The sequence below is a fragment of the Phycodurus eques genome, chromosome 1 (assembly GCF_024500275.1).
Source record: "Phycodurus eques isolate BA_2022a chromosome 1, UOR_Pequ_1.1, whole genome shotgun sequence".
Lineage (NCBI taxonomy): Eukaryota > Metazoa > Chordata > Actinopteri > Syngnathiformes > Syngnathidae > Phycodurus > Phycodurus eques.
The window spans coordinates 15950767-15963266 of record NC_084525.1 but is presented as its reverse complement, the minus strand read 5'-3'; the positions used below and the strand labels follow the sequence as shown (position 1 = coordinate 15963266).

Below are 12500 nucleotides of genomic sequence, written 5' to 3'. Positions count from 1 at the left end.
AAGGTGTATGCTGGCCACCATTAATGCGGAGCTATCAGGTTTCAGCTAACAGGTAAAACAAAGGCAGAGGGTCTGAAGGGATGACACAAATGTTATACTGTGTGCCCAATATGTCTATTACTAATGCATTATGTCTTTGGACATTACATAAATATGTTGTAGACATTTAGCATAAAAATTTTGTTTTAGTTAATAGTTGTCTCCCCTGAGGGAGTGAAACATATTGATGTTGTTGTCCTTAAAATGTCCTTAAACTAATGTTTGTTCATCTTTGCAACACACACTCTCCTCCAGCTGGCCTGTATACACACACACACACACACACACACACACGCACACTCACACACACACAAACTGCATGCAGCAGCCCTAGGGACCACAGCGTATTTACCCAGTATCTGTATTTCTGCGCTGTGGCATTGACAAATAGTGCACCTCTGAAGGTGACTGATGAAGAAGGGGATACAAAATTGTTTCGGAGGGTGGGTGACTTGAGAAATGAAAGTGTTCTGCATTGCCGTGTTTTGAAAATCAGGCCAAACATTTTTGTTAGAAGCAAACAGGGTGATGAATAAAATATGGAGATCAAGGGTAACAATGTCAGTGGAGACATTTTCAACCCAGCCACCTTAAGATGTCAAATTCAACAACAGGGCTAAGAAAAATTTAGAAAGTATTTGCCTGTCTTGTACGGAGCAATGTGTTGCCCTAAAGCAAGGCACTAAATTTAAAAGGTTGACCCATGTGCAAAACTCCCATCTATAACTATTTATGGCCACCTGCAGAAAAACAAGAGACCCTCTTCAAGGACACCTTTATTGATGTTTTTGAAAAATCAGGCTACATTGAAGAGAAAAAATATATATATAATAGTTGAAGTTGTAGTTGTATATTATCCATCCATCCATTTTCTGAGCCGCTTCTCCTCACTAGGGTCGCGGGCGTGCTGGAGCCTATCCCAGCTATCATCGGGCAGGAGGCGGGGTACACCCTGAACTGGTTGCCAGCCAATCGCAGGGCACATACAAACAAACAATCATTCGCACTCACATTCACATTCACACCTACGGGCAATTTAGAGTTGTTAATTAGCCTACCATGCATGTTTTTGTGAGTGCCCAGAGAAAACCCACACAGGCACGGGGAGAACATGCAAACTCTACACAGGCGGGGCCAGGGATTGAACCCCGGTCCTCAGAACTGTGAGGCAGACGCTCTCACCAGTCGGCCACCGTGCCGCCTACTTGTATATTATTATATTATTATTATTTGTTTTATTTTATTTTATCATAATATGAGTTTGAGACTCATAATCCTTCATTCGCAGTAGTCAGATATGATGTTATCAAAGTCAACCAAGGCCTGCTTTAGTAGGTGCAAAAATAATGACTCGCTCCAGTGTCTGGATTAATGAATTGGAGATTATTATCGTGAGGAATTATGTTTTTAAGATAATTTGTTATGTTAGACATAATGGATTTCACTACAAACTTGTATTTAGGTCAAATTAGTTCACTGCCCAAACAAACTGTCATATTCAAAGTGAACAAAGTTGCATCAATAACTCTGCGACCTTTGGGAGGGTGTTTTCAATGCAGAAAAACATGCTTTTTTAAATCTAGTCTGCGATTGGAAGTGTTATTCATAGCGGAGTTGCAGTTTGCTGCTAGAGGGCCGAAGTTGAATGGCTTTCTTTGAGGGCTTTGTTCCATCTTTACTGTATTTGCAATACACTGTTGTCTCTAAACAAACTCAGGGAGCTTCAATTTCTCACACTTGCACACTCACAGAATTACAACACGACACACGCAAAAATCAACCAGTGATAAATATTTGTTAAATTTCATGCTGATGCAAACTCCACACAGGCGAGGCCGGATTTGAACCCAGGTCCTCAGGATTGTGAGGCAGATGTCCTAACCAGTCCGTCACAGTACTGCCATTTTATTAATTATTAATTAAAACAGTACAATAATTGTGTTTTTTAGGCCATCATGAGTGTACATGGCAGTAGGGTGTGGAGTTTGCATGTTCTCCCCGTACCTGCATGGGTTTTCTCTGTGTACTCCAGTTTCCTCCCACATTCCCAAAACATGCATGGTAGGCAAATTGAAGGCTCTAAATTGTCCATAGGTATGAATGGTTGTTTGTCTATATGTGCCCTGTGATTGGCTGGCGACCAGTTCAGGGTGTACCCGGCCTATCTCCCAATGTTCAACTGAGGTAGGCGCCAGTACACCTGCGATCCGAGTGAAGAGAAACAGTTCAGAAAATGGATGGACGTTTTTTGCATCGAAATTTGCGTTTGCCCTGCTTCTTGCTTGAGTGACAAATTGGATCACGTGTATTTTTGTACCATTTCCGACTAAATTATCAGGAGAAAATGTTGAAATCAACTCTGAACCCGGTACTGAGATTGTCAGATTTAGAGTGAACACACTGCAATATATAAATGGAATGTATACATGTCAGAATAAAAATCTCTTGATTTTATGAAGTGAATGTACACCAGAACTAAAACAACATTTGACCACAAGTTACACTTCCTCTTGCCCAAACTTGAAAGTGTCTGCCACTTTAGGGAATTACTGTTTTTATAAACTATATTTGGATGTTATACAACCCCAATTCCAATGAAGTTGAGACGTTGTGTTAAACATAAATAAAAACAGAATACAATGATTTGCAAATCATGTTCAACCTATATTTAATTGAATACACTACAAAGATATTTAATGTTCAAACTGATCAACTTTGTTTTTAGAAAATAATCATTATTTGCTAAAAACAATCAAGTTTATCAGATTGAAGATTAAATATCTTATCTTTGTAGTGTATTCAATTAACCTATATTTAATTGAATAAACTACAAAGATATTTAATGTTCAAACTGATAAACTACTGTTTTTAGCAAATCATTAACTTATTTGCTAAAAACAATCAAGTTTATCAGTGTGAAGATTAAATATCTTATCTTTGTAGTGTATTCAATTAAATGTAGGTTGAACATGATGTGCAAATCATTGTATTCAGTTTTTATTTATGTTCAACACAACGTCTCAACTTCATTGGAATTGGGGTTGTTCATGAAAGAAAAGCTTAAGTCATACTGAGGGTAAAGCAAGTGCTTTGATGCCTCACAACAAAGGCGCCTACCGGTGTGGATGCCTCGGTTGCGCGCTCTCTCACCAGATTACGAGCAACCTTTTATTGCTCAGTGACTGTTTTTCTCAGTGTCTTTATGTCTCAACAGTATTCTCTGTCAATTGACTGTCTGTTGTCATACTAGAGTGGCTCCAACTACCGGAGACCAATCCCTTGTGTGTTTTTTGGACATACTTGGCAAAATAAAGATGATTCTGATTCTGATAAGCACCTGAAAACGGAACGATAGACAGAGGAGAAAACAAGGATGAAAAAGAGCTGTTAATGATATCTGTAGGTGTAATTATAGATCTCTTGATGAGTGAAATTGGATTTTGGGAGATGAGAGCCCAAGGAAACATGTGATAACAACAGGCAGAAGTCTCTCTTATCTACTTACGTTAAAGAAATTGAGAGGTGGAATCGCTGTCTGAGGCCCCGGAACATGGCGAAGGTCTTCGGGGGGAAAGAGCGGGCGGTGACGGTGCAGTATGGTCGCTCGTACCCGCCGACGGGACACTCGCAGCGGAAGCCGCCACCCGAGAGCTCCCGACACGTTCCTCCGTTACGACAGACGCCCTGCACGCAGCCACCACGTCGCCGGTCAAACTCACATTTGTCACCTGTGAGGAAACGCGCACAATAGTTAGCCATAAGGCATCCTACTTTTTGTGAAATTACACCACAGTAACGGTAGCTTAGCAATAAAAACAATAAGTTATATCATACAATGAACTCAGATGTCTATAACTATCAGAAAAAAAATTACACAATTAATGTTGCAAAACAATGCGAAACTAAAGGACAATTTAGAGTCTTCACTTCATCAATAACATGCATGTTTTTGGAATTTGGGGGGGAAATGGAGTACCTGCAGAAAACTCACATTCATTTCACTTATTTGCCTTTTGTTTATAAAAGAACAACAACAACGCTTTTATGAGATTTACAATGACCATCAAATATTTGCGGAGTTTCGCTATCCCAGTGCATAGTTGGGGGTCCACATATTTGGCTAAGACCGCCCCCTTTCCTCTGATTGGTTACCTCCCTAGAGAAGACCCACTTGTGAGAGCACACGTGCTTGTTATATTGACAGCGCTGGCTCGCAGCAGAAAGGGAAGACTGAGATCTTCGCTAGTGATGTAGATAAGCTCGAGAAATTCGAATGACCTGATTTCAGGCCTTTCGGCAGAAAAATGTCTGGGACTCAGGAATTCGTGGGCAAATTTAATTCATATTCCACTTACTGAGACACCAAAGAGATATTATTAGATCCCAAATACTAAAAAAAAAGTTATCTTGGCAAAATATGTCCCCTTCAATATACTGTATATATCCATCCATCCATTTTCTGTACAACTTATCCTCACTGGGCTCGCGGATGTGCTGGCGCTTATCTTAGCTGACTCTGGGCGAGAGGCAAGGTACACCCTAATGATTATTTGCTAAAAACAATAAAGTTTTTCAGTTTGAACATGAAATATCTTGTTTTTGTAGTGTATTCAATTAAATATAGGTCAAACATGATTTGCAAATCATTGTATTCTGTTTTTATTTATGTTTAACACAACGTCCCAACTTCATTGGAATTGGGGTTGTACATCAGTTAACCTTTGTCAAGCTTGTTAGAAACCTATCTTTGCTTAAACTTGCGCTTTTCCTCTAGGAGGACCAATATGGGAACAAGAAACAAAATGTAATGGTTACGATAAAAACCTTTGACCTATTTGCGTAATGATGCTAGTTATTTATTTTATTGTTGCACTATAGCCTTCAGAAAGTTTTACCTGGAAGTTTTGAGGATCTAAAAGGAGCACAATAAACAGCGTTAATTGTACCTCCATTATGCACCATGTTCTTAGACTGGTGGTTTTTCTTCCCAATCAGCCAGCCAATTACACTCTCCTTTTTATGCAAATGTTTCCTTCATTATGGAGTACAAGCAGCAGGGTGCCGCTTCCTTGAGGAGGGGTAAGAGCATCTTTTGTAGAGCAGTGACCTTTATAGTAGATCAAATAAAGCGAACACGGGATATTATGGTAAAATATTTAAAATGTAAGAGGCAATCTGACCTCCAACAAGGCTTAAATAGGTGAAATGGCTATAATCTATCTTAATAGCTCAAAGGAGGTCAAGTTTCATTCAGATCAATGGAAAAATAAGCACAACAAATAACCTTGAATAACCTCAACATTAGACAGCGAAATAATGGCTGCATTTGATAAAGCAGTAGAAAATACCTCAGCTTATAAAAAAAGTACTGAAAACCTCAATAAAAGTTTCATCCATCAAGCTCAAAGTACATTGTACTCTATATGCTGAAAGCAAACAAACGTGTTGCCTCATTTCTCTCTTAATTTTCGAGGAAAAAAATAATGTAGCGGCAACTACCACCCAAAGTACTATATTACAGAGAAATCTCTAAATCAAACACCTTAGATGTCATGCAATTCAAAATTGGACCCGTATTTACAGGATAATATGCACAAAACGTTGGAGCACAAATGCCATTGTGCAGGATGCCAGCCAGCCAAGTAGTAACAGCGTGTGCGCTACTTTTTCTTTGGAGTTTTGAAGCTTCATTTTGCTAAAATTGTTCCAAAAGAACACATTTCAACCAGGAGAGAAGAAGACGAAGAATATACTGTGCAATGGAAGTTACAGAACTCATAAGACAGTGTCTGTTTTCCCCCCCTCAGTATTATGTGTGGTCAACTTCTTTTTACACTTAATTAAGGATGTTAAAAAGTGAGATACTGTTTTTTGTTTTTTTTTTACGAAAAACAAAGGATGTTTTATTTTTACAATTGTACAACAATTAAGAATGTTAAAATGTTACTTAAAACATTGCCTGTACAGTTCATAAAGGTTTTATGATGGTGAGAAACTGAACAGAAATGGAAAATTTCTGTCTGGAAAGAACTTTTTTGAAGTCCAAACAAATTGGAGGTCATGCAGAGTCCGAGATCATGATTTTGTTCAGCCTTAAAGGTCCCACTTGACATTTTGATATTCACAGTGTAAGGAACTCCAACTTTGGATCTCATCCAGTCTTTTTTTTTGGAAAGTTCCGACTTCACAGTAAAGTGCAACACAGCATAAGGAGTAGAACCTTGTTTACATTTAAAAATGTACAATCCAGATCAGCAATTTGGTATGCCGTGCCTATTTAATTCAAATTACCATGGTTCAATTTAGATGATTGTTTATGACACCCTCAGTGTGTGAAGTACCAAGTTGCACACAGAGAAAAAGACTGAAAACAGCCTCCTTGGTGGAGGTAACAAATCCAAACAGAGATTTATCTGGCAGTTTGTCTCCAGACACCCATGAAAAGAAACACCCACGTTAAGCCCTCCACAACCACACACAGAATGAAATGCATCAAGGCTCAGTTTCCACCTTTCCTAGAGTATATTTGGACACAAACATATTCTGGCACAGCAGCTGCTCACACTCCCTTGGCTTCTCCATATAAAGAGAGCAGACAAGTTTTGAAACTGGCCTCCAGATAAATTGCTCCTTAAGGACTCTCTTTACAACCCGATGACGGCCTTTAAATGCACACTGCATAAGATGGTAAGCAGAAAGGCATTCCCATCAAATACTGTACATAAGCAATACATCTAGTTGGGTGTATCCTATCGGCAGGATTTCTCTCATTTACACACACACGCACACACACACAAGCATAGAAAAGCACAAAGAATCATTGCCCTCGCCCTCCAGACTGTCAAGTTTGATCTTGTTTCTGTCTCTGTTGGCACTTTGTTTGTGCTGCTTTTAGCTGGTGCCCACCGGCAAAAGTCCCACACATCACACAAACACACAAAGTCGCACACGCATACATACAGTATATACACATAGTTGCGAGTCAATAGAAACCTTCACCTTTCCTCATGATGGTTTGGACGAAAACATCATCAGACACAAAAGACATGGAGATGTAAAAACAACAGCTAGGCATGTTTAGAGGCAAGTATGGACCCCCCACCCCCACTCCAACACACCCACACACACACACTGAAATAATCACAGTCTTCTCTCTAGTGGCATAGAAGATGTTATCAGAGCAATCAGAATTGAGGATTTGTGAGTACGTTTAGGTGATGCAGTGACTTCATTGCTATATATGTTGGGAGGAGTACTTTGGAAATGTAGTTGGTTAAAATGACAAGTTACCCTGTTGAAAATGTAATTGTTGTATTTCAATTACTTTCTCAAAGTAATAGAATGAATTAGATTTGTATTACATTTTGATCACTTTTCTTAATTTTGAATGCATGCATCAACAGGACCGCTCAGTTTCCTCAAAAAGTGGATTAACAACATAGATCATTATTGCGGAATTAACCACATATTTGTTCTTTCCACAAATAATGAACTGATAACAAAACATGATGAAATGTAAATACATAATAAAAAAAAAATGTTTGTTGCATTATTTGTGTGCAGCATGTGGAAAACCACCATACCTCATCATGTTGACCAAATGACAAATGTGCACAATTTAGACATATCGCTTCATACGACAACACAGGTAACTGAATGTTCCATAAAAAAAGTCAAATTATAAAGATGAAACTGTTCAAAAGTCAATGTACTTTTATGTGTTCAAAAGTGTAACTATAGGGGGTTTAGATGGAGCATTCTATTCTGATTATGATCGTTTTAGAAGTCCACACCAAATGAAAATGCTCCATATACCGGGTGATTGAAAAGTAACTCCCTATTTTAAGTACTTGTAATTTATTTCTGAACTATAATTCTTACAAGAAATGAATATGAGAAGAAAGTGTATTGCATGGAGTTTTATTTAAAATTCGATATGGGCGCCAGCATTAGCCACCATTTTCTCAAGCCGCCTGGGAAACGCATTAACCGATTTCAAAAGGAACTCTTGAGGGATGGAAGACATAACTTCTCGTATTCGCCCTTCAAGTTCCTCCAAAGTCATTGGTTTGGTAGAATAGACTTGCTCCTTTAATCATGGTACATACACAAAAAAATTGAGAAACATATTACAACATATGAATAAATACGTATTTTAAAATAGGGAGTTACTTTTCAATCACCCTGCATATCTCAATCGGAATAAACAAGCTGAATCTGAATAAATTTTATTCGAATTCAGACGGGTGGAATATGCCTTTTGCCAAACCGATCAGAAGTAAATTTTCGCCATGTAAACCGTGAATAGGAATGAAGCCGGGCTGCCCTCTGTCTGTACATGCTCTGTCTTGACGTCAATGCGTAGTGACATCATCGTTTATGCACGTAAATATGGCAGCTTCCAACCATAGATGGTATGCAACGGAAAACTTGTTTTTAACTACTTTTAACTTGTTTTAATCAAGCTGTTGTTTTAATAGTAGTGTAAAAACATTCCCAGCTACTAAATAGACGACGGATCTCCATCTTGATAAATGACTTGACGTTTACGTCGATGCGCATGTCATACGGCTGTTAAATGTAAAGCACATGTATACACCTAATCGGAATAGATCACGCCACATGTAAACAGTTAACAGGAGATCTTCAATTGGAATGAATTCACACGGAATGACAAAGTCTGCTTGTAAACCAGGCTTACAAGTCTCACCTTTTCAAAATCTTAGACAAACTAACCAAGTGCAACACAATGTGACGCTTCGCGGTCATATTTGGTCAAATATGTCATGCTTGAGTCTAGACCAGAATGGCACATGACCAGAGAGAGCCAATCGCAAGCATCAGCTTTAAAAAGAAGAAGTGATATGAAAAACAAATCTGAGTTTTTCAAATGTAACTAAAGTTGTAATCATTGAAATTTCCAAACGCAATTGGAATTCAATTACATGTTTTCACCCAGTAATGTAATGCAATTACAATTACATGACCGCTGTGATCAAATTACATCACCTCGTTACATGTAATTAGTTACTCCCCAACACTGTTTATAGCTCCAGTATATTGAGTATTTATTTTATTTAAGTATTCTTTAAGTATGTTTAAATGGCGGCACGGTGGCCGACTGGTTAGCTTTATCATTATCATATCTCCATCCTCGTTCCCAGAAGAAGAAGACGACGATTATTCATCTTTATCGTCATGAACATGCATACATGCGCACGAAATTTGTTCTCTGCATTTTACCCATCTCAATGAACACAGCTAACACACACTCTTGTTAGTGGAACACACTGGAGCAGGCAGACCATTTTAGGTTGGTGACGGTACAGTACTTTCTCATACTACCAAACCACCATGAGGAGGGAAGAAAGGGCAGATGGACACACCGGAAAGGTCTTGAGCCCATAATAACCAAATGATTGTCATCTTATCACATCTTCCTGTACTGGTGTCACGTTCTCTCTCCTAACTGTGTGCCCACATAAGGCTACACAACCTATTAAACAAGGACACACTTTTGCTAACACAGCAAATTTCCTGTCTTGCCTTTGTCTCTTGGACTACTTTTCTGTAGAGACTCATTAATATTAAAATAAATGAATAGACATTAATACTTATGAATAATGCGTGTGGCGAGACTTAAATACATAATCGCATACACACGCGCACACACACACACACACACACAGTCTGGTTCATTTTGTACACACAGATAAGAACAGGTGGAAAGACAGAGGCTGGAAATAAAATTGAAAGCGCATTAAAAAAAAAAACAGAAAACAAAGACAGCAGACACCCCAATTAGAGGAAGTAAAGCACAACAGGTATGATTACAGAGCGTTTTTGTTTTTCATTGACAAAGTTGTGAAGTATTTTCATAATATTCACAAATCAATGATGCAATAGTGAAGATGTCAAATACAAGCAAACTACCGCATATCGTATTTATCTCATCGTATCTCTACGAGCATAAACAAAGTTACATGGCTTTGAAACAAATTGTGTAAATCCAAACACAAAAAAAAAACACACGCACAAACACAAACAGAGCGGAAAGCATGGTTTCCATTCTCGTCCACTCCCGGTGACTGTTGTCATAGTTCCCAAATGACTTGCACTCCCGCTCCTCCCCAATCCCGTGATTAATATCAAAATTCTCTCCCATCACGTCCGGGACCTGGTGGGAATCCTGAAAAATGTCAGCCTCCAATGTAGAGTGCCCAATTACTGCATGAACATTGACTGAGACTTGGCCAAGGATGGTCGAGTCAGTCAGAATTTTCAAGAAGGCAGGATTTAAACAGAAGCGCAAGTGACAGCGTAGTGGAAGAATGCATGCCAACTGAAAAATACGTAAGACGGGATGATAGTGAAAACCTGAGTCAAAAATTGTTTGAAGTAATACATTATTGGAATTGTGCTCCATTTGCAACACTGTAATGAAGTGTTAAAATATCTGTTCCAGGTACATTGTGGACCTTAGACTTGACTTGTTGGTGGGGATTTAGTAAATTTCCATTCAAATACATACCATCCAAAATTAACAAAATTTTTAGAACAACTTTTAAATCTAGAAACTTTGTGCTTCTACCTGAGTCATCATTTAATCATGATTTCATTTTTGTTTCACCTCACCTTCCAATCTATTGCTCCATCCTTCCTTTCCTTACCTGTGTTCTCTCTAGATCTTAATTCATCCTGCCTCTTTATTTCCTCATCCCTTCTTCCGCCTCCATGCTTGGCTTAATGTATTCACGCCATCCCTTCATTCATGCAGATGTTTTATTCATCAAAGCCACTATATTCTTCAACCACCCCTCGGCATCTTAGTTTGCTCCGCCTCGCCTCCCGCTGCCTGGTCGCTCCCTCCTCTTCCACCCCACCACATGGTACATCCCTGGAGGCCAATACACTCCACACTGCAGCGTCCCTCTTTCCTTTCTCTTGTCTTTCCTCTGTAGGTCTTGCTTCCTTTTAAATCTTCCCTCTCTCTCCCTCTCGTTGTCTCTCTCCTAGAGCCCCTCAAGAAATGCATAATGAACCCCAAATCTTCCAATTTGCCTAATCTGTGACTTTTTGCATTAATAAACAAGCTGTGCTGTCATCATTTATTGCTCAGCAAGGAATAGCTGTATTGTGTAAGGCAGTTCCATTTGATAGGTTCAGTTACTTGACAGCAGCTGATTAAAGGTAAAAACACTTAGAGTGGAATCTTCTTTCCTCCTTTAAAATAGTTACTATATCTTTTTGATTTCATCTCACACTTTGATTTTTCCTTTTTTAGTACTCGCAAAAGATTGTATTGGTATCCGCGAAGTGTCTGCTTGCTGTATTGTCTGGGCTCTAATAGCTAACACTTAGAATCATTGTTTAACTACCACTTAGCTGTTTGTTATTTTGCTGCAAACAGCCAACAATGATTTTAACTATTATATTGTAGTTATTATATTTGGGAACTATTAGTATAGTCTATAAACAATAAATCACAAATCTAAAAGTTACCGGTAAGTACTGGGCAGGAAATTTGAACAAAGATGAACGTACCTTGGGGGAAAAGAAATGTCTTTAAAGATAAACAAAATGTTGCAGTTCTAACTACCTTTACGCATGACATCACATGACACCTCCATGTACTTTACTAGTCTTCAGTTCAACAAGCATCAAAACATTCATTCTGCATGTTTTGCTTTTTCAATGGCCTTTTGTGGCTTTTTTTAGTTATTGTAAAAGAAGGGCCAGCCTCAATCGCTAGTTGTTAACAGAAGAATAATGTGATGAAAGAAGAAAATACACTGGACGTTATGTGAAGTAATTGGACTCTCATTCGTCTTTTTACACATGAAAACTAAGAACGTTAGAATGTTCCAACATTTCCTGTGCTATAACATTGTTTAAGCAACCCTAAACATACACCAGTAGCCTACTGCGACTGATAACTGTGCGTGACTGGTCTTCTCATGAGAACACTGTTGCAATAATGATGATTTGTGCTGAGACATTCTGAGAGTATGACAGGAGTGTTGTGCTTCCCCCCCCCCCATAATCGACAGGTTTCATAACACCACATCAAAAGATTGAGCAAATATACCAGTACTTACAAGAGTTTAAATGTGTGATCTTGTTCTCTCTCCTCTGACAGATGGGTTAAAGTTATCACTTTAACACTCCTAACACCTAAAACTAATCTCATCTTTTCCTATACCGAATTTTCTCATCGTGTCTCTTTAGCTTTGTCTCAGCTTTGCTGTGTATAAAATAGAGCCTGCCGCACAACCAGAGATTTCATTTCTATTTGTGTCCTCTCTCCCTCTCCTCACAAGCTAATTTTCGTCTGCATCCATGTTTGTCTCTTGTCTCCTCTTTGCAGCAAGAAAAACTACCTTTAAGTATACCTTTTGAACAATGAATGTGGAAGGACATTTAATAATTTTTTGAGGAGAAAATACCGCATATCTGTCGGA

General features: G+C 38.6%; 1 protein-coding gene across 1 annotated transcript in view; it reads right to left on the bottom strand.

The window, feature by feature from the left end:
- The window catches only part of celsr3 (cadherin, EGF LAG seven-pass G-type receptor 3), a 95469-nt gene that overhangs the window by 57906 nt on the left and 25063 nt on the right, over positions 1–12500 (bottom strand). Inside the window, 1 exon segment of the mRNA XM_061680447.1 lies at positions 3545–3767. Coding sequence (XP_061536431.1) covers positions 3545–3767 — 223 coding nt within the window.